General features: G+C 45.7%; 1 protein-coding gene across 7 annotated transcripts; it reads left to right on the top strand.

Annotated features, from left to right (window-relative positions):
- The first annotated feature begins 56 nt into the window (after nucleotides 1-56).
- On the top strand, nucleotides 57-27,915 carry tcf3b (transcription factor 3b). Of its 7 annotated transcripts, none has more exons than XM_062555434.1 (21): nucleotides 57-570; nucleotides 3,760-3,856; nucleotides 5,734-5,806; nucleotides 10,806-10,876; nucleotides 11,697-11,769; nucleotides 12,398-12,438; nucleotides 12,674-12,806; nucleotides 13,827-13,873; nucleotides 17,254-17,326; nucleotides 17,474-17,610; nucleotides 17,957-18,101; nucleotides 18,277-18,335; nucleotides 18,440-18,518; nucleotides 18,850-18,923; nucleotides 19,225-19,437; nucleotides 20,176-20,287; nucleotides 21,448-21,595; nucleotides 21,953-22,009; nucleotides 22,594-22,841; nucleotides 23,808-23,962; nucleotides 24,247-27,915. In XM_062555434.1, the coding sequence occupies exons 2-20, from the start codon at nucleotides 3,782-3,784 to the stop codon at nucleotides 23,951-23,953; spliced, it is 2,004 nt and encodes a 667-aa protein (XP_062411418.1). In that variant the 5' UTR covers nucleotides 57-570; nucleotides 3,760-3,781; the 3' UTR covers nucleotides 23,954-23,962; nucleotides 24,247-27,915. The 7 variants fall into 7 exon arrangements, with proteins under 7 accessions (XP_062411418.1, XP_062411416.1, XP_062411419.1 ...); XM_062555432.1 differs by having other exon boundaries at nucleotides 58-570; nucleotides 19,222-19,437; XM_062555433.1 differs by having other exon boundaries at nucleotides 60-570; nucleotides 19,222-19,437; nucleotides 22,594-22,838.
- Nucleotides 27,916-27,968: the final 53 nt, after the last annotated feature.

Consider the following 27,968-nt stretch of genomic DNA (forward strand, 5'->3'; position numbering starts at 1 on the left):
GCTGCTCCGGCATTATCAAAGCTCTCTTCTCTAATTTAAACATCCGCTAAGAGATATAGTTCCCTTTATTTGTTTAGATTTTTACAATTCCTTTAAACTAACGTCGAGAGTACCGATATGATTGGCTAGTATTGAAGAATAGCGAAATATTGAATGTTACATTTTAGCTCGTCGTGGTCTTGCGATTCTCAGCATTTGGGCGTTTGAAATTAGACACCGCTGGCTTTGAGGCCCCTCTTTCCATGCGGAAGGATACGTTGTTGCTACCAACAATGTGGATGGAGGTGGTTAAGATGTCTACTAGAAGAATGAAATCGCTACAATTGTAACAACAAAAAGGAAGTCGTGAGTCTGGCAACTGGAGACTGTTTATAGTCGAACGGGCTACATTGTTTTATCACGCGGATTGCCTATCGAAGCAAGGTCGTGGAGCAATAGAAGACTTCTTGCAGCGCTTCCCAATGCTTTTCGGACGCAGAGGTTGAAATTCTCCCCAAGTTTTATGTGTTTTCCCTGCGAGATTCAGCTTTTCTTTTTCTCTGTTGGATGTCAGACGTTTGAAAAAGAAAGGTAAAACTATCCTTTTGCTGTCAAATGTTAGTTAATAAATATTATATCACGTTATATGGTAATGATAAAGTTAAGTATGTGGGCTATTGTTGAAGGTTTCACTTATTCTGCCTCAATAACTCAAGTTTGGGGATGCGTGCCTATGAGAGTGGGGGATGTGAAGTTTTGTATGGTGGCAGAGAAGGTGGTGAGTCCAGCCTAGTGGTGTTGTTGAGGTGGTCTCTGCGCCAAGCCTACCATGAGGGAAACCACTCCTTTGTTCGCTGTTAAGATATGGATTGGAAATGAAATGTTGAAGTTGTACTTTTTTAGAGAATCGACATTTGATACGAAGGTTGGAATTTTGTACAGCTTTTGGGTGTGAGTTTTAAAACATTCAACCCACAGCATTCGTATCTTTTGGATTATGAATTCGGTCACAGTTAAACGTTAGCCTAAATTTTTACAAATGCGCCGTAAAGTCGCAGCTCAAGTTTTGATGAATGTCGAAGTAGTCATATGCTAGAGCAAGTGGCGGATAGCTCTATTTTACATTAGCATATCGTTAATTCCTGAGTAGTACAACCAAAATACTGACTTTGTTGCGTATTTGGCAGGAAATTCCTTATGGCCCCCAACCCCCACAATCTCCTCCTCTTTCCTCAATTGCAGTCTCTGGAGTGAAAGTTGGATATTTTTACGAGGTTGTGTTTTAATACCTTGAAAAGTGATGTGGTCAACACCGGTTCCGTTAGTACCCAACCTATGGCACATATTTCATATAAGATAGTATTTGTTCTAGGCGCACAGCTTCACTTTACAGTTACACAGGTGCTAACCTTCAAAATGTGTTGATTTGGAAATTTGTCAGTTGCTATGTGTAAAGATATGCACTATTCGACCGTAATGCTAGCTTTTAGGATACTGGAAATATCTTTGTTAGACATCTGACATATTGGCTGAAATTATAAGTGTAAATAATTTAATGACTACAATATGAATTAAATGTTTAACATCAATCCACTCGCGAAAGCAGGTCCGACCGTTGCCAAATATGTAATGGCAATAGTGTGTATGGACATTTGTACAGTTGTAGCCTACAATTAGGCTGATGGAGTTAAAATAATCGTGGTTTTAATGTCGTAATTACGCTCAGGTCAACATTTCATGTTACAGCTATATGGCAGCCTACATCCCGTTGACGAGGAGCAACAGTTGCGCTTGTTCTTCTAATAAAATGGGTTGACCGTTCCTTGTACTTTATTATTTGTCCACTCTTCTGTTTTGCATGATTCATATCGCTTTTCTTAAGATGTATTTCGAGTCATCGACTGAAAATGACCAGAATTTTCAAGATGACTTTGACCTAAGCTTGTCATTTTTACGCATGGTGTTATTTGGCAGATAATGGTCTGTCGGTGTTATTATAAGACAAGGTCTGCGTTAACACCACTACCAGTAAGCTAACACATTCTTTGAACTGAATAAAATCTCCATCACAACGAATTTAACTGCACCGTTTAGTCTTATAATCTATCATTTTCGTTAGATTATGTATATGCATGACTATGTATAAATATTAGCCTACCAACTAATCTATTGGCCCACTGCATCTGTCATCACAATCTAGTCGTGGCCTGTACGCAAACTATTGACAAAATGTTAAGGAAGGCTATCCTTTTGACAGATTGGTATCCTACTAGGCCTCGTGTGTTAGCTTAATTCGGACATGTTCAGCGATCCTAAACATTGACCACACTTCTCTTGCTAACCGTTAGGGTAGATTACCGTCTATTGTCATTCAGTTGGTCTTAATTGTTAGAATGGTGCACCTTGTGGGGCTTTGTTAGTCTTGAATTACGAAGTGGATTCTCATTTCGTCTGAAACCCTTCGCAATTGGTAAAGGCATAGCTAAAGCGCTCATCTGTGATATCCGGAAAGGATCTGACCCCTGGATTGCCGTTGGCATCTCGAGAACCAGAGGAAGTGCCTGCTCATTAATTAGGATAGCTATGAATATGATTTAATCATGCGTTTATCTAGTTCGAACTCAGTCCATTGTGAGTTAATTGAAGATTTCAATAACTGAATGGAATTGTGGAAAATGCTAAACCACCTGTTGACATCTGGGCATTTTCTTTGTGGTTTCCTCACAAGTAATGAGCAGGGTTAAAAAAAAGAAACCGGCATACCTTGTTTTTTGTGGCACATGCCAGTCTAATTAAAATGTCTTATGGTGTGCGGCTGGCAAGATGCCATGTGTTTTATTGAGCCCTTGTAAAAATCCTTGTTATTTCTGAACAAATGTGATTGTGTTGCAGCCTGCTTGGTCATTTCAGATACAAATCGGTATGATATCGGGTAGGATAGATCAGAGATATTTTCATTTGTTGGCCACTGGATGCTACAGAAAGGTGATAAATAGACTACATATTCACCTGTCATTGCTTTGACATGTTGCTGATGCACATGTGTGGTAATCGCACTCATCAGCATTTGTATGCGCAGCAACTTCATTAACAGTAAAGCTAACATATCTGCTACTGTTGACTTTACCATGCCGGTTTGGCTTGCATGGAGGTATGTATGCCTCAGCAAGCATCACATATGGCATGCTGGAGATGACTGCATTTACAAGGATTCGGATAAGAATTCCTCTGACTAAATATGTTATCTCCATTTTGTGGTTTTACAGTGATATGTTTTTGTTGTTTTAACTTTCAGGACATACAATAGTTTGTAGCATGAAGCATCAAGGATCCTTTTTTGCCACTTTGGTGTGCTTTTGTGACCATGAGGGCCAAGTTCCAGTACACTCTTTGTTTGACATGGCTTGAAGAGTAGCAGTGGGTGACATCTGAGCTCAAAGAACTTTAAGAACTACTGAGCGTTGGTTAGCCATCACTTACCGAAGCCACAATACACTTCTCCTTAGTGTAGAATGTTACTTAAGTCAGTCAGTGTAGTTGTTCTTTGTGACATGATCACACGGTTGACTGTTGCTCAGTTTTCACCAGTCTTTGTTGAGGCACTGCAGACTAGGAAAGGGGGAAAAAAAAGAGAAACAAATCCCCCCCCCCCCCCCCCCTTGGTAAGAAGAAAGGCCTATCTACCAATGTTTGTTGTTCCAGAGCTTTGGCCTTGGGCCTCTGCTCTGCTCCGTTCCGTGTAGTCAGTTTACCCCATATGTGAATATCTCTCTCTCGTAGGGTTTTTTAAGCACAGAGGGGCATGAACGAGCAGCAGCAGAGAATGGCTGCAGTGGAAACAGACAAGGAACTCAGCGACCTCCTGGATTTCAGTGCGGTAAGAGAGAGTGGGGGAAGGGTGTAGGACCAGGGCTCGAGTGCTGTCGGGAGGTGGGTGGGTGGGTTAGGAAGGAGGGAGGGAGTGAGGGAGGGAGGGAAGGCCAGTTTTGGGAGAAGAGAAAAGTGAGGGCTCTGAACCGTCCATAATGATCTTTGCAAAAAAAAAGAGAGGAGGAGAGAGGTGAAAAAAAATCAGGCAGCTTCCCCCAAACCCCACTCCACCACCCCTTGCACGGTGCCATTGACAAGTTTTGCTTGCGCAAGCTTTTGAGCAAATCCATTGGGTATGCCCCCCAAACACTTCCCACAAGTTCGACCGTCCTTGTCTGTAGCAAACTCTAGACTGCGAGTCCATGTCTTGAAAACAATGGCCGTCTTTTGCCCAAAAGGTACAGGTCATCATCCTGCATTGTTCCCCCCCCCGAATGGCACCACATCACAAATTTGGCTGGGTTGGCAGTTGTGCATGTGCAGAGAGAGAGAGAGAGAGAGAGAGAGAGAGAGAGAGACTGGGGACTGAGGGACGTGGACAGCTTCTATCAGCTGATCCATCCCCAGTCCCGCCCTCTACCCTCCTCAATGTGGGAACGCCGCTCTCTCCCGCAATTAAGCTGGGCACGGTGGCTGGATATCTCTGGCATCGTGGCTTATAGCAGGGGGGGGGGAAAGGAGGCTGCCGCACAGATAGAGCGATAATCTCTGTTTTCACTGAGTGGCCTGCTCTGGCCTAATTGATTGTTATGGAAAATTGCCATCTACGGTGATGGCAAGGCTATGAATCCTAATTATGAAAATACTTGTAATCAGGCTTGCCAACCAAAATGAATTACAATCTCACAACTAATTACAACTTGCCGGTGTTCAATCTGTCCGCGCGTCTCCTTGCGCTCCTGTAATTATTTATGCCTTATGGAACATGGAGGCCGGAGAACCTTGAAGCTTTGCTTGACAGAGAAGTATTCAAAGCACATGATCAGCATTCAAATGGCATGCAAAGGGAATCTTTCTCTCTCTCTCTCTCTTTTTTTTTTTTTTTTTTTTTTTTTTTTTGACGAATCAGAACCGGTGGGGAGAGCAGGACATGTCCATTGCCCCCAAGAGGGCAAAACCCCCTGTGTATTCTCACTAGGTCGTTTCAGTGTACTGAGGAGAGAACAAGCCGCCATGTGGGTTTTTAAATCAGGCTTGGACAAATTTCCATGCCGTCCTACATGTCTGTCTGTGTGCTTAAGGAGGCGACAGATTGTTAAAACGTTTATTCTTCATTTTCCTTTCGGAGAATGAACAAAAATGTTTGAACCAATTTGGGATGACTATCTATACTAATGGAGTTTGTGTTTTTTTTTTTCTAGTTGCCTTCCATAGTGCCGTTTTCCAGAACATAAGATAGATTAATGGAAAACATCAATTCTTTCACAATGTGTGCGAGTGTAATGAATATAATTGAAAAGTAATGTGTGAAATCTCAAACATAATTAGCATTTTAAGGAGAAATGTATAAAAGAATTATCTTAAATGAACATAGTAATTTGCCTGCAAATGAGTCACTTGTTTCATTCTGTCTAGCTGTTGTGGCACATACTATATTATGCAAGTTTTTTTTTTTTCTGACAGTCTTCACTGACAAGGCGCATAAACACTTCCCCCAGAGCTCCAAGAGGTGATATGTTGTGAACATTCGGAAACTTGTGTAAAGAGCCTCCAATTTCTCTCTGCCTTCTAGGTAGCAGGACAGTGATCATCAACATAGTCGTCTGGTGTCACCACTGCCATAGTTCATCATTACTGCTCCCTGTAACACGAGAAACCACAAATAAAAAAGGCTGGTCCGATTGGCCCCTGCTAACCGCCCCACCCTGTCTTTCTCTCCCGTAGATGTTCGCACCCCCGGTGGCCAATGGAAAGAACAGACCAATCACACTCGCCAGCAGTCAGTTTAGTGGCTCAGGTAAGTCCGCAGACCTACTCACTTGAAAAAAAAAAAGCAAGAAAAAAAAATGACCTTAGGAGTGACCGTTGCCTCATTCTGGTAACCTGCTTCATTTGTTCTGATCTGTGCCAGTGGGATTGTTCAAAAAAAGAAAAAAAAGGTGTTTTGAGCTGAATGCACCTTTGGTGTTAACAAGTTATAGCTGTGGATATGAGAAGTCCCATGTCCTTCACGGTTGTGCCCATATGGGGAGTGGGAATACCGCCACTCTCGTGAGGGCTTTACTTCCAAGCCCAGGGACTTGTGGGCAGCCCAGCCCCGGCGCTGGTTACTTTGATCTGGCTGCTTTGCAGTCAGAGAAGGACGGGGCAGGCTGTTGCATGTCTCTCGAATATTTTTTTTTTCTTTTTTTTTTCCTTCTCTGCTCTCTCTCCTCCCTCCCTCCTTCTTCGTCTCTCCTCTTTTTATGCATCCAAAATGGCACACCAAAGTCAAGGCTCGAGGCCGTTTCGCTTCCTTTGAACATTTTGTGCAGCTGACAACACCTCTCCGTCCACAGCCCTGGAATTTGGTCTATGAACACAGGGTACGTGGACAAGGCCTGGATTGAAATATGAGTGGGCGTGAGCTGAGCAGACTAGCCTTGCCCCCAGTGGGATGTCCACTCCGAGCACTGAATGAACGTGCAGTAATATCGTCATTTTTACTCAACAAACCAAAACAGAACTCAAGTTGTATATTTCACGTGATTTGGAAGGCTGCTTGCTTCCTTGCTGTGTGTACTGGTTTAAAATGTCTGTCTGACCAAGCCCATGGGATAGCCTTGTCTCATGCGCCGTTGTTTTTATGAACTGATCTTTTGTTGACATGGTCCCTAAAAGAAATAATCTCGGAAGGGTTCACACTGGGGTTTTGTTGTCAGTTTTGTTAGCAGCGCGAGGACAGGTCTGTGTACCCGTGGTCTCCCCTTTCGCATTTGTGAATGAGTTTTAAGGCCGGCACAAGTCACTGTTAGTAGAAGGAGCAATTCAATTAGAAGCACAATTGCTTACCACCTCCTGGAAAGATTTCATTTTGCGCTCTCTTAATCCCATTGTTGTTGACCTGTATTATTTGAAGGTGTGAAATTTACACCCTAATTTCTTGGCATGCTCCCTGGAATACCATTCAGGGCTTGCATTTGGGGAGCTGAGACACACACTGACACACACACACACACACACACACACACACACACACACCCCACACAACACACACAAAGGCTTATGAACTTAAAAAGGGAGCCCCCTCCATTTGGAGTGTGAAACTCTCCTCCCCCTGCACAACAGAGCCCCCTCTCCCCCTACTGACCAGCAGGAAACGGTTCGGCGCTGAAACAATGGCCCCCCGACGCCCTTGTCCTCTCAGCCGCCACTCGCAGGCCCAGCATGCGTCCAGCGCCGCCGCCGCCGTGTGGGAAGACTCTGAGCACGAGCACGAGCGCCAGCTAGCCTGCCTCAGCTGGCAGAGGGCTCAGCTGAGACCCCACAGCAAGGGCAGGCCCCGAAGATTCTGGAGGTGTCCTTCATGAAATGAAATGAAATTGGGTTTCTTGGATGTTGGACTTGTTGCAGATTGTTTGTTGTTAAGTGTTAGTCCATATGGGACTTGTATTGATGAATATTGATTTGGCCTAGATTTGGATGCTGTGGATTTGCTCTTGACAGGGGGAAAATGTGTAACTCTGAGGTGAAGTGCATAACATACGTTTCTGGCCCTGCAATGTTCAAAAAGAGAGAAAGAACTAGTTATATCAGGGAAGTTTAACGCGAAGATAAAGCAAAGTGGGTCACAGGAAAAAAAGTGATGTCAGACATGGAGGGGAAGAGGAGGAGGAGGGGGGGTGGTGGAAGCAAGCAAAAAATCTGGCCTCTGCCTGTGATGTCACAGCCCATCCATTAGGAGGTGTAACAGTGCGGGAGCTGGGCCCGGCCCCCGAGATGCAGCGGCCTGCTCTACAGCGGCCTTGCAGTCTGCATCTGTCCTAGACAAAAGTGCTCAGAGGGGTGCTAATTGTGTTCAGCGTTGCTTCAACCCTCCCTACCTCGACTACCCTCCCCTCCCCTCACCCCACCCCCCCAGATCCACCCTCCGCCCCCACTGCCTCTCTCTGCTGCGCTCCGCTCCGGGCCCTGGGGCTGGGAGCGAGAGCGTTAGGGGCTGAGGGCAGCGGCGGGAGCTGGAGTTTGGGTTTGTGGAGCTGCGGCTGCGCGGGGAGGCTCTCACACCGTGATGGCTTCGCCAGGCGTCCCCTCGCTCACCTCCGCAGCTGCCGTTCCTGTCACCCGCTGAGGATAGGCCCATTTCCCCACCATCACACCTCTTCCCTCTCTCACTCACACACTCGCTCACTTACACACACACACACACACACACACACACTCTCTCTCTCTCTCGCTCTCTCTCTCTCTCTCTCTCGCTCTCTCTCTCTCTCACACACACACATACAGTCACACTCCCAGACGCATACTCTCTAAAGAGACTCAACACCTTCTGGATGACCTGCCATCCTTTGTCTTGTTTTTAATAATAAGCCCTCCAGCTTGAGAATCAGTCTACAGAGCTGTGGCATTTTTTGGAGAGCTGTCCCTTTTATGGGGAAATATTTCAGTCTTTTTAAGAATGTGCCTCGACATTTCTTGGGGTATTTATATTTTAGTAGATAGTGGTACATTATTGTTCTGTTATTCTGTTGATGATTTCCTCAATTAAATCGATAAGACACTGCAATTAGTGTTTCTCAACCCCCAAGATTATGTCCTTAAATGCCTTGTCTACATGCTAGAGATATTTAGTAAAGTAAAGATGAAAATATTCAAGTTAATAAAGCTGCAATCAGATAATCTTGGTATTTTCATTTAAAAATGACACAAACCGATTGTTGTTGCCAGTTCATTTAATAGTAATTAATTGTTGGAGCCCCAATTTCAACACATGCAGATATGGCCACAGTTATGTTTACAGGTAAAGATAAATAGACCCTCCTGAAATTATTTTGACTCCATGATCTTTTTTGAATCTGTTAGCCTATATAAATTAATTGTAATCAGTGGCTGTGAACAGTTCATGGCTGGCTGCAGATTGCTAGTTGTGTTTTTCCCCTTCTTAAACATGAATGCACATATTACCAATTAATAATGCATGCACTAACACAGGGTCTCGGGGAGTTTTGTTGACCTGAAAGCAAGGATTGATGCATTAGTGCGACCAAACAGTGCTTAATTACAAGCCTGTCACCCCAAATAACACATGTTGTTCCTACAGTCATACACCATAAGTCTTTTCAGCGAAGCAGCACCGGCAGAAACACTACCTTGTTCTTACAGTAATTTAACCCACTCACACTCCTCTACTGATACGCTCGAGGTGAGCGATCAAACAAAGCAGAGTAAAATCCCCACTGACAGATTTCCTTGTTTTGCCTGTGCGGCGTTGTAGCTGTCCTGGTTTCTCGACAGAGCGACACGGAATGACAGTCCCCGGCAGGCGGTGCGACTTTATACCTGGCTTAAGTGCCTTTTGATGGAGGGTCTCCTCAAAGAGCTGGCGCATCCTTTTCCCTTTTATCTGCCCCCGTCTCCGGTTTCAAAAGCTGAGACGGCCGTGGCCCAACAGCGGGATTAACGTATCGGAACGAGCATCTAGAATTTAAGCAAGGATCGTATTGAATGGCCAAAGCCAGCCAGATAGTCTGATGCCCTGAGCTGAGCCCTGTTGTATTTGTCATAGTCAGTCAGTGTGTGTGTGTGTGTGTGTGTGTGTGTATGTATGTGTATGTGTGTGTGTGTGTGTGTGTGTGTGTGTGTGTTTTCTCTCGCAGAGATGTGGCCTCTCATTTCTCTGACAATAACTCAGCGAAGCCGAGAGCTTCCTCTCCTCCATCCCCACCCCCCATCCTCGCCTCTCGCTCGCCGTGTTGCTGGAGGAGGCTCTATAGATCACCGCTGTCACGGCGCATGTCGCCTGCCTGCTCTGCTCGACTAGCGTCATCACTCACTCTCTCTCTCATTCACACACACACACACACACACACACACACACACACACACACACACACACACACACACACACACACACACACACACACACACACACACACACACACACACACACACACACACGCTTTTCAGCCGCCTCGCATTCTGGAGACCACAACGAACGAGTGAACGAACCAACCAACCAACTACCCCCCTCCTCTCTCTCTCTCCACCGCCTTGTCCCCTCACACATTTTTAATTAGACCCCCCCCCCCAAAAAAAAACGAAAGCAGTTTATGAATATTCATAGACCGTCCACATTAATATGCACAATTATGCAAATCAGGATGCAATTAAGCTGTGTGTCTCTGGAGAGCTTTGGTAGCATTAACGCGTAAGACAGGAGAGAAGGGAATGGGTTATTAGGAGTTTCTGCTCCACCGGTCTTAAAAACGCTCACATTCTCTGCCATGATCTTTGGAGGGGGAGAGAAAAACGGACATACATAAATAAATAAATAAATAATGAAAAGATGGAACATGTTTTGCCAAGTTGATTGACATGATTGCGGTTTGGCAGGGACTGCGCAGCATTTGTCTCATGCAGGCAACAGGGGCTAAGTGGATGGATGGCGTTCAATCGGAGCCAGTGCTGAAGCTCCACTTGATTTGCGCTTTCTCGGGGATGCCCGGACCGATCCAGTGTCCTCTGATGGGCTTGGGACGTCGGTGCCTTGCAAAATGACTTGTGTATTGGTTTCAAACCTCCAGCCTCAGATACATAACAATGACTTGGCCTGGGTTCAGAGAAAGAGAGGGTGTGTGTGTGTGTGTGTGCGCGCGTGTGTGCGCGTGTGTGTGTGTGAGAGAGCATGGCTGTGTGTGGATTATGGAATTTTCCTGGCTGATTCCAGTAAAGATGACTAGTACTAGTACTGTTCGGGATAGTTTTCCCGCATCCATTCCTCATATTGTGTGTTTTTGTGTGTGTGTGTTTTTCAGGTATAGATGAGCGCAGCAATTCTGGTTCCTGGGGCCCAGGAGAGCAGAGCCCCTCCTTCAGTCAAGGACGGGTGAGTGACCTGGGGAACCAGAAGCTCTTCTCTCTTTTCATCCATATTAACCTCATCAAGGAAGACTGCACTCTGTCCAGGCCTCCTACCTCCATAGAGTACAAGCTAATGTCTTAAAAACTAGACACAATGTTAGTCGCATTATTCTAGCTCTGAAATCCCATAATAGTAAGATGCCTGATCGCTTTGAGGAGCTAATAGTTCTGTGGCTGTCACTTGGCACAGTAAAATAGAGCCCCACAGCCCTTCCCCTTTACCATAGAGATGTATTTGTGCATTAGCCTTGTCCTCGTGGGCAGGCAAACTGAAGTGTCCTTTCATATGTGTGCTGTGTAGGTTTTGTTCTCAGAAATGAGTATCATGGGAGTTGTATTTTTAGTGCACAGTGCTCACAACTTCTTCTCACTTCTATGTCTCACTTCTCCTCTTGCTTTCTTGCCATCCTCTCTCCTTTTGTCTCTCTCTCCATTTCTCTTTTTTCTCTCCCTCTCTCTCCATATCTTTTTCTCTCTCTCCATTTCTTTCTCTCTCTCTCTCTCTCTCTCTCTCTCTCTCTCTCTCCATTTCTCCTTTTTCTCTCCCTCTCTCTCCATATCTTTTTCTCTCTCTCCATTTCTTTCTCTCTCTCTCTCCATTTCTCTTTTTTCTCTCCCTCTCTCTCCATATCTTTTTCTCTCTCTCAATTTCTTTCTCTCTCTCTCTCTCCATTTCTCTTTTTTCTCTCCCTCTCTCTCCATTTCTTTTTCTCTCTCTCTCTCTCTCTCTCTCTCTCTCTCTCCATCTCTCTCTCTTTCTTTCTCTCTCTCTCTCCATCTCTCAGGGCTATGGAGATGGTTCCCACTACGGCGAGCATGACGGGCTCTCCTCCCCCTTCCTCAGCTCAGGGATTGCCGGTGGGTTTATCGGGCTGTGTGTGGGGGAATCACATGCCTATGAGGTCACAGGCAGCTCGTCATGAGAATCTCTCTCTGCCCTGGGAGATGCTGGAATTCAGCAGCTCCATGGACAGACAGCACTGGAAATACTTACCAGTGGAAGCATGCATCGAGCAGAGGCAACTGTGCATGCACCTGTGTGTGTGTGCATGAATGAAAGAAAGGCTGTGTGTGTGCATGTAAGTGTGTTGTGTGTGCAAAGGAAAGGAGAGCTATCTGTGTGTCAGTGTGGTTGTGTGTGTGTGTGTGTTGGGTGTGAGGGAATTTGTGTGTGTGTGTGTATGTGGGACGTAGGGCATGTTAAGGGCATTGAAGCAGAGAGCCTCCCCTGGGTTGGGCCTGGCCGACAGCTTCTCAGCAGCTGAGCCGAGAGCCCGGAGGTGGGGGAGCTTCACACTCCCATAACCCCACTCCCATAGCCCCGCTCTTGCTCCCACGCCCGCCTGTTTTTCACTTTCAGGCCTATTCTCACACGCGAAAATGCAACTTGGCCATGTAATTGTTTCATCACCTGTGCTGTTTCAGTACTGAGTACATTGCAGGAGTGCACTTTTCATCTCTAACCCTTTCTCTCTTCCTTTAACAGGAAAGAATGAAAGGGTACCATACAGCTCATTTGGGGGACAGGTAAGACCATAACATTTGCTTTACACTTTCAGTATGAGTTCGTCATTATGAACATTTGCATTCAGCTTGCCCTCTGTAGAATAAATGCCTAATGCCACTTGAAATTGGTTGAAAACCCCTTCATGTGTTTTTTTGTGTTTACGAGTTGTTGTGTTTTTTTTTTTTAATTGGATGCTTGCATTTCTCCAACACTCACTGTTCTATTGTGTTGGTTCTTGTGCTTGTTTTTGTGCAGCCAGGGTTCCTTCCCAGTGACATAGCCATGCCCAGTCCGGACGCCATGTCCCCCTCTGGCCTCAAGTCGGGCTCCCAATTCTACCAGTCATACCCCAACAACCTCCGCAGACGGCCCTCGGATGGGAGCATGGGTACGATGCCGTCATGTCTCTGTGTCTCGTTCTTAATGTATAGACCCTTTCATCAGTATAGACAAACACGTGTGTTTCTCAAGGCATTTGTTGTGACACAGAAACTGCTAATGGTTACTTGGGGACAAGCCAAAATAATAAAAAAGGATATTCGACATTTTGTAGAATGTTCATCAAAAGTCTAATTAATTTTTTTAATGTTTCAACTGAGGAACAGATTGAAGGGGTCTGTATGCTGTGTATTTAGACAAAGCCTATATCTAAAATCACTGGCGTATTTTTGGCCATATCTTAGTTTTGAATTTCGTAGAACTTTAAATTTCATTGTACCTGTGATCAAACAACACTCCACAACTTTGTCGATGTTGATTTAGATCATTCAGTGTTCCCACAGCTCAGAATATATTTTCACTCCGAACTGGTGCATATCTGTTATTACCTTAAATGCTTGCTGTTTGTGATTAGTCCAACTTTGTTTATTCAATGCGCATTTATTAATCTCCCAGACTCCCACTCAGAAAAGTAAAAGATTTCTGAATGTTTCTCGCAGTCTTTGGTCACTATATTGTTCCCTTTAGTACATAGCAGCTAGCCATGGAATATTACATTTTCTTTTGTGGGAACGCTGATCATTGTTCTGGTGCAGAATACTATGTGTTCTCTGTTTTTCAAGCTTCACATTTGCTTAACTGATTTGTTTTTAATAGATAGGCTATAGGCTAATTAGCTGTCACTTCTTTACCCTCACCAAGCATATAGCCTGGGCCATTTGAGCTTTTCTTTTTAACAGATGTTTGTAATGGCCCACCCCAGCCTCATGCCCCCACGCAATCCTTTATTGTTTAGTCGTAACATTGTGTAAATGGTTTTGCTAATTTCAAGCGATGTGTTTTTGCGTTTGACTCGGAGCGATGTGTAAACTTAACACCAGGATGCCGCTGATGATGCAAATGAGGATTCTTTCAGTAAACGTCTTTTGTTACCCCCCCCTCCCCTCCCCATTTCCCCATTCCCAAACAGACTCCCAGCCCAAGAAGATGCGGAAACCCCCAGGCTTGCCTTCCTCGGTGAGTACCCTCCCCTCCCCTCCCCTCCCCTCCCCTCCCCTCCCCTCTGCTCCTGTCTCCTGTCTCCAGTCCACTGGCAGCTAGCATGCTCATTGCTCACCGCGTTCAGCTCCACTAGTTGGGTGACAAGAGGCCCACCGCTAACATGCCGCAAGCCTTGACAGCTGTAGGTTGAACCGTATGCAAGTGTGTATGTTCTTGTCTTTTGTTTTTCACTGGGTTTTTTTTTTTTTTGTGAAATGTAGTACTAAGTTCATGAATCACTTTACACAGAATGGCATCTGCCAGGCAATTATAGACCCCCACTCTCCCCAGGTTTATGTCTTCCAATTAGCCATTGCTGAAAAGGTCTTATTCAGGGAGGGTCATAAAATTGTCGTAAGAAATAGTCATGTAAACACGGTCCATATTGTCCATGTTTCTCCAAGCTATTCTAGCAGTGCAATTACACAGGCTGGTGGATCTCTAGAGACAGGCAACAGGGAAGTAAAGGTGGTTTGTGTTGGTGTCCCATGGTATATGGGAAATGGGTTGGGGGCAGTAAGGGAGGGTATTGTTTGGTGTCAGCTGTGGATCAGGCATGTATGTGTGGAGACGTGGTCTTGTAATATTTAAAGTCCACCCCCCACCCCCCCCACACACACACACACATACATACATACATGCAGACACACACACACACACACACACACACACACACACACACACACACACACACACCACACAACCCTCGTCTTACCACATGATGCCCCCCTCCACCCCAGTGGGGTGACCCACTTGTGAGTCGGTGTGTTCCTGAGGCCTCTTAGCCTGTCCCTAAGCTCAGATTAATGACTGGCCCTGGTCCTCCGTCCCCACCCACCCCCACCCCACCCCTGCTCCTGCTCCTGCTCCTCCTCAGCCGGATCTGCATGGCGACATCCTCCAGCAGACAGTGTCTCTCTCTCTCTCTTTCTCTCTCTCTCTTTCTCTTTCTCTCTCTCGCTCTCTCTCTCTGCCTTCCCACCACTCTTCTCTCCTCCTGCTATTCTCTCACCCTCCTCTCTCTCTTCCCCCTCTCTCTTTCTTCTCTCGCTCTCTCTCTCTCCCACCACTCCTCTCTCCCCTCCTCCTGCTATACTCTCACCCTCCTCCCTACCTTTCCTCTCTCCCTCTCTCTCTCTTTCTCTCTCTCTCTTTCTCCCCCTCTCCCCCCACACCATGTTACTTCTCTCTCTGCCAACCTACCCACCCCCCTGGATGGACCAACCGCTCACTCCTGCTCAGTCTAGTAGATTTCCAAAGCTTATCCTGTATTATGGTTCTTCTCATGGTGGATGTATGACTTGATTGGTGTCTCCTTTTCATCGTCTGAATAAAGTTCATCCCTATTTTGGGGTAATTTCCCAAAGATCCCCCTTCCTCTCTAGAAAATTGCTAGTTTCATGCAGCTTCCTTTTTTTTCATCTATTTTCTTTTTCAACTGCAGCTTTTCAGCAGAATTAGTTATATTATGAAGAATGAACTACTCTGTGGAAGGTCGACTATTGTTGGAGGTTTTTGTACGCTTCCTACAAATAACAATGGTCCTCCCACTCTTCTCTAGTCAGATCCATCTCCATTTAAGAAGCATAATAAAGAATCTTTTTCTTTTTTTTCCCCATTTTCTCCCCTTCACAGTTTTCTATCCGCATCCTTTTCTAGTTCCTCATCTCCCACAGAATCATCAGCCAGTTTATTTTTTTTCTTCCTCCTCCTCCTCCTTTCCCTTCCTTTACAGAGAACATCTCCCACCCCCTCCTCCTCCTCGTCCTCCTCCTCCTCCTCCTCCTCTCTCTTCTCCTCGCCTCCCTGCACCTCCCCTCCCCTCCACCCCTCCGCTCCACTCTCTTCTGCCCAGCTGCCTGTGGAGTTGGACCTGGTCCAGGAACAGGCAGATGGCTCTGTAATTAGAAGTGCATCTCTCCATTCCCTTTCCACTTCTCCCTGTTAAATCAAATTACAGAAAAAAACGCAGTTTGCTGGATTTGCATTCTCTGTTGCTGTAGTTGTCCCCCTCCTCCCCCCCCCCCCCCCCGCACACCTCCCTACTCCCCTCCTCAACTTCCCTCCCCGAACCATCTCACACACACACACACACACACACACACACACACACACTCCCATACACATGCCAAAATGGTGAGTGATGGGCTCTCATGTCAGGAAGCTTGGGTCTTCACATGCCTTCCCCTCGTCCCCCCGACCAGCTTTTTCAGCTCTCTCGGCACAGGCTGAAAGGCCCGCGCATTCAGCCCCCTTTTTATAAACCATTTATTTATTATGCTCTCCTAATAGCTTGCCATTGAGTGAAATGGTTCATTTTAGCTGTTAATCGCCGAGCCTCGCGCTGAATGAAGCAGACGACCTGGAATCGACCCCGGGACCCTTCTGCGTGCTGAAATAGTTTCTTGATGAGCTTCAGGCTCGCCTCTTTGTGAGTTGTACAGAAATGAGAGACAGAGGGGAGGGAAAAAAGGGGGGGGGGGGCAAGCTGAAAAGAAGCAGCCTCCTCCAGGAGGAGGCTGGACAGTGGTCAGTGCTTTGGCAGAGGCTGCTTCAGCAGGGGTGTTAGGAGCTGGTGCTCAGAGCAGCAGGTAGCCTGGCAGGACTGGGGCCGGATCCGCGCCAGCTCTGGGCCGGAGGCGGCAGCCCTGTTGGGTAGCGGTGTGGCGCCACTCTCCCTTGGCACCTGGGCGAGGGGAGAGGAAGCGCTTGCTGCGTGCTGAGATTTCGGTGGCGCGTTTCCCAGCATGGCACAGCCACCGCTCGTTTTTTTTTTTTTTTTCCCTCTCTCTCTTCTCCCTTTTGCATGGATGGATTATGGTGTGCCACTGAAAAGCAGGAGTGGTGGGGGCGGCGGTGGCACAGACCCCTACCCACCCAACCCACTGGCGTGAACAGGAGGCAGAAATATGGTGTCCACTTTCCCAATATAGCGTCAGATCTCCCCTCTCTCTCACAGCTTACATTTTGCTGCTTATGAAGCATGTTAGGACTCTCGATAGTAATGGAGTAATACAGTAATTTCCTGTGTATTAGCTGCATTGTGTATAAGCGAAACATGTCATTGTCATGTCAAATCCCAAGTTGAATGAAAATGTTTCCCAATAAACATATTTGAAACGCATTGTGTATAAGCCGCAGGACAGCGTTTTATGCAAGTTAAAAGAAGCAAAACCACATTAATACCACATTAACTTCTCCCCGTGTGTTACATTGATTTTGCAAGATTTCTTTGGCTAAGCTGTGGCTAATATTTGGGAAATTACAGTAAAAAAAACGGACTAGCGTTGTTTGAGATTGACTGTTTCAGAGGTCCCCATTTAATAGCACTCATGTTGTGCTGCTATTCCCATTAGGTGTACGCCTCTACATCGGGAGAGGAGTACAGCCGAGATGGAGCGGTGTACCCCGGCTCCTTCTACATGCAAGGTTGGTATGCGTTCCTCTATTTTTGTTTTTATTTGTGGTCATATGTCACTCAAATCCTAGAACTACCCTGTCGATGCCTGAGGCAATGACTTACTCTCCTGTGTGTGTGTGTGTGCGCGTGCTTGTGTCCGTTTTCTCTGTTGACAGAGGGCCTTCACCCCTCCCCTGACCTGTGGTCCTCTTCCGGAGCCCTTGGCCAGCCGGGCTACTCGGCCATGCTGGGCAACTCATCACACATCAGCCAGTCGGGCTCCTTCTCGGCCATCAACCCCCAGGACAGAATGGTGAGTATGGAACGTGAGGCAAATCCCCCCCTCATGCCCCCCCCAACCCATTTTTTCCCTTCTCCCCCTCAATCATGCCTCTGCCCACGCGGTGGGGTGTTGGTTACCATACAGTCATACAGCCGCGCTAATTATAGCTTTGAGTGGAGATGTGACGCACAGGTTGTGTAATCTGAATAAGGTTGCTGACGTGAAGATGTCTAACCTGTGTGTGTGTGTGTGTGTGTGTGTGTGTGTGTGTGTGTGTGTGTGTGTGTTCTCTCTTGCTCTCATTCCCCTCATCCCGTCTCCCTCTCTACTCCTCCTCCTTCTCCTCTTCCTTCTCCTCCTCTTCCTCGTCCTGCAGAAGCGGCAGCCCCTGCCCCTGTCTCCGCAGAACTACCCTCTCCATGGCACTGACGTCAACGGCAGCCTGCCCTCCGGCTTCCACTCCAGCTCCAGCGGCTTCAACCACACGCCCTCCAACAACGGCGCCGCCGACAACATCATGGGTACGACGAACGAGACACTGCCCCTTACCGTCGCCAGCAAAACAGCTGCTGCGTTTCTGCTCCGAAACACATGTTCGAAGTCCATGTTTGTCTTAATTCGGTCAGTGTGTCTGTGTGTGTGTGTGTGTGTGTAAAAGATTGAGTTGATAATAGTTTGTTGTGTCTCCCGCTATAGCCAATCGAAGCACCACAACAAACAGCTCAGGGGATGAGATTGGGAAGGCTCTCGCCTCGGTGAGTTAAATAAAAACAACACCACAACGGCCTTTTGCACTAATCACATGTTTGTGTTAATGTTTTTGCTCAACTTCATTTTTTACTTTTGTTGCACACTGCAGATTTACCCATCAGACCACAACAGCAACAACTTCCCTTCAACGCCTTCCACTCCTGTCGGGTCCCCACAAGGCATCGCAGGTACAGCCCCAAGCTCCTAGTCCCGAGAGACAGGGTCTTTAGCAACTAACTGCTGTTGTGTGGTTGCAGACATGCCAGAAGATGTGGTAGATTATCAGTGGTGAATTTGCAAATGATGAAGTGTTGTGCTGGAAAGATGGTGCTGCTTCATGTGGAAGCCTAGTTTTATTGAGTCTTGAGAAATGCACAAGAAGGCGTTAGAGCACCACCTACTGTTCAGAATGAGGTATAACATGCTCCGGGCTGTGCAAAGGCTGTAAAAAAAAAAAAAAAAAAAAACTGACTTTGAACGGCCTTGCATATTTCACACTTATTTTTCTCTCTCGTGCAGGTGCATCACAGTGGCCAAGACCCAGCGGTCCGACCGCCTTGTCGCCAAACTATGAGGGAGGACTGCACGCCCTGGTACTCTTTCAGCACGCACTCTCATTTCCCCTCCGTCCTGTGGCAGCATTCCTAAAATGCCCCAGCCCTTTCACTGTCCCCTCCTGACCCATTCATTCCACGTCTTCCTCAAGCTGTTTTTTTTCTTCTCCCTTTTATTCTGAACATCACAACTGACATGGCACCCCTCCTCTCACCCTATCTATCTATCTATCTATCTATTTTTCTATCTATCTATCTATCTATCTATCTATCTATCTATCTCTCTATCTCTCTATCTCTCTCTCGCTCTCTCTCTCCTTCTCTGTCTCCTCTGCAGCAGAACAAGATGGAGGATCGTCTTGACGAGGCCATCCACGTGCTGCGCAGCCACGCCGTAGGCCAGGGCCCAGGTGGCCCGGGTCACACGGGGGGTCACTCCGACTTGCACAGCCTGGTCAGCGCTGTCAGCGCGCTGCAGAACGGAGCTCTAGGGGGACTGGCGCAGGCCTTCTCCGGCGCCGGCCTGGGACTCGGCAACCGGCACCCTGCCATGGTGAGCCCCGCAGGTCCACTGCTGTCCCCCCCCATCCTCTGGCACTGGAGAAGCAGCGACCACACAGTCTGCAGGAGAGAGTAGAGTTGACACGAACAAAGTAGAGGCAGTCCCCCTCAGGCAATTGAGTGATGACAAATGAATGGAAATTAGCTTCTTTTTTAAACATTTAAAAAAAAAAAAAAAGTACAGCTGCAATTTAGTACATTTTGGCAACAACAATCACATCTAATCCACTCAAGATCCTTGTGTGATCACAACTTTGCGATCCCACAGGAAATTTAGATGTGATTTTTGAAGAGTCACGTAGCAAATTCCATCTCTTTTTGGCTGCGCTTAATGACAACAAATCTTGTCAAGATGCTGGAGGGACTGCGAGAAAGACAAAGTGAACGTAAACAGCAGGAGCAGGACCCAACTCTGCTTTACTCCACTTTGTAGACCGGTGTTGACTTGTTATGTGAATTTGTACCATTTTGTTTATTTTGATCTAGCAGTACAAAAGCTCAGGCAAGCACAGCTGAACGAAAAGAAGTTGCCATAATATGCACATCATTGACATTGCACAAGGAGGATGTTTTGATCGCATGTGGCTTCATTTTTTCTGTGCGTGTGTTATGTCACTATTGTCCGTAATACTTGTTAGCGACACCCAGGTGTTGCACTTTAAAGAGCCGCGCAGTGTGCCGCTTTTGCTGCTTTGTGTAGTAACACGTCTCTGGCCTTCTTTCCTGTCAGTCTGGAGGGCACCATGAAGAGCCCACCGGCCTCCCTCCCAGCAACCCCCTACTGCACGGCCACCATGCCCCCGGGACCACACAGCCTGGAGGACAACCAGAGGGCTTTACCAGTGAGTCCCTCTCTCTCTCTCTCTCTCTACCCCCCATCTCTCTCTCTGCCCTCTATCTCTACTCCATCTCTCTCTCTCTCTCTCTCTCTCTCTGCCCTCTATCTCTACTCCATCTCTCTCTCTCTGCCCTCTATCTCTACTCCATCTCTCTCTCTCTCTACCCCCTCTCTCTGCCCTCTCTCTCTCTCTACTCTCTCTCTCTCTCTCTCTCTACCCCCTCTCTCTCTCTGCCCTCTATCTCTACTCCATCTCTCTCTGCCAGTGGTCCACATAGCGGTGATGACCACAGTACAGGTCTGCAAGAGGCTCTACATGTTTCTGTTTTCTGTATGCGTGGCTATGCTATTTTTAGCAGATGCTTTTGTGCAAAGTGACCTACAATGACCTCAACAAAGATGACTAATTGATTAGCAATGTATAGTGAAACAACAGCGCTACAAAAATACTAATATAGTAAGTAGACTAAATAAAGGAGGTGTTTGTAGAAGAAGTAGGAGAAGACCAGGGAAGTACATGTGAGGCGTGTTGGGTTGTTTAGAAATGTTAGGAGAGGAGGTACTCTGAAGGGTTGGTTCGTCAAGAGCTCTCGCTAGGACGAGATAACCATGGTCTGTACCAAGAGCTGGGTGGTGTGTTGGATTGGGCAATTTCTTGCAACCTTGGTTGTTGGTAGGATCACGAGAGAAGTACATTTTGCCGGGAGAGACAGAAGAGAGGGACCTGTAGTGGCACCGCTACATATTTGAGGGTTGGTTTGTGCCCTTAGCCGGATGAGAAAGGTTGTGACTGCACAGTTCAGAGAACTGATTACTGATGTGTAATGGAAATTGAAGTGAACAGAATAATAACAACAAATACATGAAGCGCAACTCTGTGCGGAAACATTCATTAGTAAGAAGTCTTATTGAAGCCATCTCTAGAGCTGGTGTCTCTATAAGCCAGAGTGAGGGATTTGACATTTATATACATTGGCCTCCGATTGCCTATAACTATGTCTTCTATGTTTTTAAGTCTTGTGTATTTAGCTCTTCCTGTCTTGTATGTGTTCTCTCTCTCTCTCTCTCTCTGTCTTTCTCTCTGTCTCTCTCTCTCTCTCTCTCTCTGTCTCTCTCTCTCTCTCTCTCTCTCTCTCTCTCTCTCTCTCTCTGTCTCTCTCTCAGATCTACCAGGAAGTGGAGCCCGCTCCACCCACTCCTCCAGCGGCTCGGACATCAAGCGAGAGGACAAGGAGGACGACGAGAACTCATCCATAGCGGACAAGTCTGAGGACGAGAAGAAGGAGAGCAAAGCAGCCCGCAATCGAGCACGGTAAGGCCGTTTGCTTTTTGACATTTTAATAATCTAGAATTTGTCCAAAGGGAGCACATGTTTCTGGTTCAAGCTTGATTTTTGATGGGAGAATGTGGTTGGGGAAAAATGTCTGCTAAATGCTACTAAAACTGAATTTCGGAATGCATCCAAGCAATTGATGAAGTAGAGTTGTTAAGTAGTTCTAGGTGTAGATTCGGTTAGCTAAATGCTATTGTGTGTCCTGTAATGTGTGTGAGTTGGCGTATTATCAAGTGGAGTTTTGTTAGGGGCCAGCCATTACCCCTCTGGGCACGTTCCCAGGCGTCCTGTTCTCCCGGCTCTCATCCTCCTCCCCAATTGTGATGTTATTTTCAGAAGGGAGGCGTTTACCCTCCAGATGCTCTCAGGTGTTTTGTCAGACGCGGGAGACGAGTAAGTTACCCCACCTGCGTGAGAATGTGCTCATGTCCTAACCGATCCCCCCCACTCTCCCTCCCAGGAAAGCCCATTATACACATGTCATTTGTCTGACCTTACCTTCACCTGCAGAGACCTTGAATTCCTAGAAAACCTAGAAAATACCACCCTTGAACACTGAGCACATAGGCACTGATCATAAGAATGTAGTTTCAGTAAAAAGCTCCTCACTTTGAATAGAAACGTTTAAAATGACTAAGCTGAAAATAAATAAATTATAATGAAAAAGAAACATGGTCTAAGATAAATTTCTATCTGAAGCAAGCTTTTGTCAGGATCTCTCTCTTGCTTTTACTGTGGTTCTGCAATGGAACTCTTTAGCTTAAACATAAGGTGGATGCATTTTGAAAATGCTGCCATTTCAATGCAATACACACTCACATCTACGTAAACATCTCACAGAAAATGTAATTTTGTGCATGACTGACTATTTTGTTGATCAAGATTGCTTATCACCAAAGATTCAAGCCCACCATACACACCGAAGATTCAACATTTCACTTGTTCACACGCAAGTGTCTTCTTTGCTCAATTCACAGTCTAGACAAAGAGGATGACGAGGACGACGAGGACCTTCCGCCCGAGCTAAAGATGGAGCGCGAGAAGGAGCGGCGGGTGGCCAACAACGCCCGCGAACGCCTGCGCGTGCGCGACATCAACGAGGCCTTCAAGGAGCTGGGCCGCATGTGCCAGCTGCACCTCAACAACGACAAACCTCAGACCAAACTGCTCATACTCCACCAGGCCGTCAACGTCATCCTCAATCTTGAGCAACAAGTCCGAGGTAGTGACTCTAGTGCCATAAAGCTAGCTTCTACAGAAGACCTGATTGGTTCATGTTTTTATTGGGGTTTGTTTGTTTGTCTGTCTGTCTGTTTGTCTGTCTGTTTGTTAGCAAGATAACTCAAAAAGTAATGGATGGATTTCGATGCAATGTTCAGGGAAGGTCGGAAATGACCCAAGGAAGAAACTATTAAATTCAGCTTCAAATGTATGACAACGTAGGAAGACCAATACAGGCGGAGGTCTGAGTGTTTTTTTCTAGTTAAAATAGAAATGGCTTGGGGGATGCTTTGGGGTGTAAGTAGCATCATCCTTATGACAAACTAGGTCCAACTCCCATGGGGACCTGAGTTAAATTCTGACCAGCTCGCATCTCCCGATCTCGGACTCATTTCTCTCTCCCGCTTGCTCCCTGTCAGTCAACTGTTTTATTTTGATAAAGGCAAAAAACCCTAACACATATACCATTAAATGCTTGCTACAAAAGGCATGTTTGTTCACCAAAAGAGAAATGGCCAATCTCTCTGGTGTCTCTCAATCCTTGAATCCTTTGCCCATATTTTGGCTTGAATAGTCCCTGTATAGAAGAACTCGAAATAGATGTACATTTTACTGTAGTGCTTCATGCCTATTTCTTGGGTCATGGTGATGTGTCATTTGGCACATACACCATCTAGAGCCTTGTTGCTATGGACTGCACTAGCATGACATCATCACTGTTGGACATTGGTACTTGGAATTGGAACAATCTGATTGTTCAGGGACTGACAAATTGTATGTCCAGCCTGCTTTGACCGTTGCTTTGGATATTTATAAGTCAAATGTGTAAACAACAAAAGCTAACGCCCACCTTCACATTTGTCTCAGATGTTCTCCGAACGTCTGGCCCATGGAGTAAGCTCTCGTTGTCAGCTCTGCCATACTGATAATCCCTGATCGTAACCGAATTGTCCCGTGTCTCCGTCCCCAGAGCGCAACCTGAACCCTAAAGCAGCGTGCCTGAAGCGCAGAGAGGAAGAGAAGGTGTCCGGTGTGGTGGGCGAGTCTCCCATGCAGCTCTCGGGAGCGCACCCTGGCCTGGGCGGAGACGGACACAACCCTGTCAGCCACATGTAGAAAACTCAGGTGAGTCCAGTCCAGTCCAGTCCACCGCATGGGCGCCATCCCTCTTCAGCGGTCTTCCCATGCCCACCGCCACAGCATTTATAGTAGGCTGTGTAAAAAAAAAATATCTTAGGATCTAAGGATAATCTAAGGACGGCTTCAGACTGGAAGTTTTACAATGTTTTGTCCCGGGCAAAGACTGAGACATATTGGTTTTGTTTGATGCACTTCGCTTTAATGTTGTAAGTGGTCTTTTTATGTGGGGTTAGCAGCTGCAGTAATTTGTTTCTGTCTTCTCTCCGCAGATCTGATGGAATTTCCATGGCTCTCAGAAGACGTGGCCTTTCCCTACTCTTCCATCGGCCCCCATCATCGTGTGTGTATGTGTGCGTGTGTGTGCGTGCGTGTGTGTGTGTGTGCACACGTGTGTGTGCATGTGTACGTGTGTGTATAGAAAAACTGGGGTAAATGTGCATTGCCCATGAAATTTACAAGGTGCACGTACACATACACACAGACCCATTTCGTCCACACACACACCTACTGCCAAAACTGACACAGCCTATTTGCCACACTCCTGACCATCACTACCAGCGCAAATGTGAAGAACATTTCTCTTGTATACTCGTTTCTTTTCTTCATTTTGTATGCTCTTCTTTATTTTGTATGCTCATGTGTTTTTTGGCTTCCACATTAGGATGGAGCACTGGAGTCGTTGTCCTTTTTCCGCAAAGGGCAATATTTTCACTGCCGAGAGGTACTCTGAACGAGAGGACACCTAACAAAAAAAAAGTCAAAATTTAATCAAGGATTTGTGCCTACTTGTGTTTTATATATATATATGAGACATTGAAGCAAATTGCTTTCATGTGTGGAACAAATTTTGTTTAGCAATTGCTCGTGTGATGAGCAAGTTTATGTAGTGCGTCATTCCCAACCTGAAGGTACAGTCTTACTTGTGTTGTGTAACCAAAAGCATATGACACGAGAGGGACCTCAGCAGCGCTGGAGGCTATGGTCGTCTCGGAAACGGGCGCAAGCAAGCTACGTGTCGTAGGGGTCGCGCGAAGGTTACCCAGCACAGAGATGAGGGTAAACTTGGCTAGCTTGCGCGCAAGCTGTCAGAGCAGAAGATTGAAGTGTCCATCCACAGTTAAAAAAAAGGATATAAAGAGTGCAGCAGACTTCGATGGTTAGTTTGGGTAAGGATCCCATTAACTTGGAAGTCAATGGCACAGTGTTAAGTGTGAAATAGCAGTGCAAGGTTTGTCCAGCACAAGCGCGGCATGGTTTCAGTCACCCCATCGCGTATACTCGCCCTCGCCATCGACTAGGATGATCGGGCCCTCGACTTAGATGATCATATCACAAGGCTCTGTGTGTTTGGCGTTGGATCAACTCACGTCTGTCAGACTGAGCTGTTGTTTGTTTGCCTTCTCACTGGCTGCCACCTGGTGGAGAAGTTGCACCTCAGTTGTCTTACCCTTTCTCTCTCTTTCTCTCTCTCTCTCTCATTCTCTCACTCTCCCATATGACTATGTCTGTGTATGAGTCGCGTCAATTCCTGCCCGATATGGTTGGTTTGTATAGCTGCTTGGCTAGTGATTGAGGTTAGGTCCCAGCTCAGAGGCTGAATTCTCAGCATTGCTCTTTGATTACTGGATTCAGCAGGCCCTATATTTCTGTTGACATAAATTTCATAAACTTCAGGAAGAGGGGACAGGTGCAGGACATTTCACCATGATCCCTTGCTTTTGCGTAGTTGCAAAATCCTGAAAGAATTGGAAGGTCTTTAGGCTTAACATTAGAGGAGGAAGGCGGCATTGCAATTGTGTTGCTTTTTTTCTGGGTTCAAGTCCACATAATGCATTCATAACGCTATGGATGTTGGCTCAACATTCAGGAAGCAAGATTGAATATATAGGCCTATATGAATATATAAGAAAGTATATTTTTGTTAGACTATACATTGTAGATTTTTACATAAATGATGATATTAGTTTGAAAATGAAGAATATATCATAGAGGCAAGGAAGAAGAGTGTATCACAAAGAAAATTAAATGACCTACCCAAAAGGCTGCAAATCAAATCAGTCAGCCAGTCATCTTTTTTTCTGATGAGGGAGAGAGGGAAGGATGTAGTTTAAGCAAGCACACTGGCTCAACCGCAGAAACAGGGTTGTTCCCATTTCAAGGGGATGGTGGTCACAACTATCCAAGGGAGCTGTAGAGCCATGCAAAGAACTAAACTGCAAAATTTGACACATCACATTTCAATTTCTCTTGGTGTGGGGAATGTTGAGACAAAAGCAATGCCACTGTCTGCAACTAAATCCATTGGAGATCAAAGTGTTCTTATGGACGGGTGGTGTAGCTACTAAAAGGCAATGCTTGCCCTCTGGACTTTGCCTTGCTCATACAATTATGCAACTGGTTTTGAATGTACCATTCAAATATAGATTGCCCTTATTTTCTTTTTTTTTGTTTTTTATTTATTTCAAGGTTGTTGTAGTTTTGTCTGCAGCATTCCTAGGAGATAACACCGATGGGGGAACTTTGGTATTCCTGTACAGTTAAAGTCGGTGGGAAATTTCTGTGGAAATTAGGTGGTACAACAGTGTTATCTGTGGCTTGTTGTTATGCTCCTTGTATGGAATGCCACAGACTTGCGCTATAGTCTTTGTGTTGCAAACAGAACATATCACATCACCATTTTTGAAGTGGGACGGGAGGGGAAAGACGGGAAATCTTTCGATATTAAGAGTGGCCTTTTCATTCTCAAGACGAAACTGGTCGTATTGGAGAGTGAAGACTTACCAGTGCCTAAACTTAAAATTTTCTTTTAGTGCGTAAAACATTTTCCCTCTCTATTTTAACAGCATAACATTGTATGTGTTGCTGTCATAAGAGGTACATCCCAATGTTTTTTTTTTTTTTTTTTTTTCTCCCATGACATTCTTTTGGGGGAAATATGAAATGGAATAATTTACATTTTTCAATGTATCTAATGAAACATTTAACATGTGTAAATGTCTTTTTTTAAGTTTGGTATGATATTTTACCTATGTCAATGCTGTGGGGAAAATTTTGTCAGGTTTGGTTTATTTTGTTAACCCCCCACTTTTCTTTATCCCCACTTTTTTCTTCTTTTTCTACTTTGTCATTTCTATGCCTCTTGACACTACTGGGTTGCAAAACCTGAGGTTTCAGTCTTTAGCTCTTTGTTCTGTGAAGCACCTCAGAATGTAAAACTTTGATGGTAGAAGGGGCCTCTTTCTTTTAAAAAAAATCACCTGAACTGGAGCTCTTTTATACTATACTGTCATCAAAATTCCTCCTTTAAATCCGTAGAATAGGCTTTTGAGTCAGCAAAGATGTATTTTCTCCTTTTTTGGAAATATTCTTATGACGTCTGCTTTGACACTGTCCACATTTTCAGCATCTCTGTAAGTCAGAGCTTTGAGTGGCGTTGATGGTATCCGATTGTACGAGGCAATGTTTTGCATTTCACTTCGAGATTTGTTCATTTTCTATCACGAGGTGATACTCGTTGAGGGTGATTGCGGTGTCCCTATAAATGGACTGAATCATATTCACAGAAGTTGAATAATAAAATGTACTTTGTGTAAGTATGCTAAGGTCCTGGGCTGGAGTGAGAATGAGTGGTCTTGCATCTCCATCACAGTACAGATGTACCTTTCAGAACCAGGCATCTTACATCTGCAGTACGGACATGAACAATACTGCTGTTGTGTCTTCAGAGTGCCTCCAGTTTAGGTCTTTTTTTTGTTATCATTTTGTTTTATATATAAATATATATATAAAGTAGGTATTGAGAACTGTCGTGTATATAACAGTAATGTAGCAATAAATGTGCCATTTTTAATGACAGAAATATACCTTTTTTCAATGTCCGGCTTTGAATCTTGTATACTTCAAAAAAGAATAAAATCAATTGAAGCGTTGTAATAAAAGTTTTATCATAGCTTTATTGCATTTATTGTCTCTGCACACTCACTTCAAGTGA

The sequence above is a fragment of the Sardina pilchardus genome, chromosome 15 (assembly GCF_963854185.1).
Source record: "Sardina pilchardus chromosome 15, fSarPil1.1, whole genome shotgun sequence".
Lineage (NCBI taxonomy): Eukaryota > Metazoa > Chordata > Actinopteri > Clupeiformes > Clupeidae > Sardina > Sardina pilchardus.

Excerpts from the sequence above, each read along its gene's own strand:
- tcf3b (XM_062555432.1), top strand. The coding sequence starts at position 3,782 with ATGAACGAGCAGCAGCAGAGAATGGCTGCAGTGGAAACAGACAAGGAA. Across the intron at positions 10,877-11,696 it reads CCTCCTTCAGTCAAGGACGG|GGCTATGGAGATGGTTCCCA; the intron begins GTGAGTGACCTG and ends TCCATCTCTCAG. Across the intron at positions 18,924-19,221 it reads AGGGAGGACTGCACGCCCTG|CAGAACAAGATGGAGGATCG; the intron begins GTACTCTTTCAG and ends TCTCCTCTGCAG.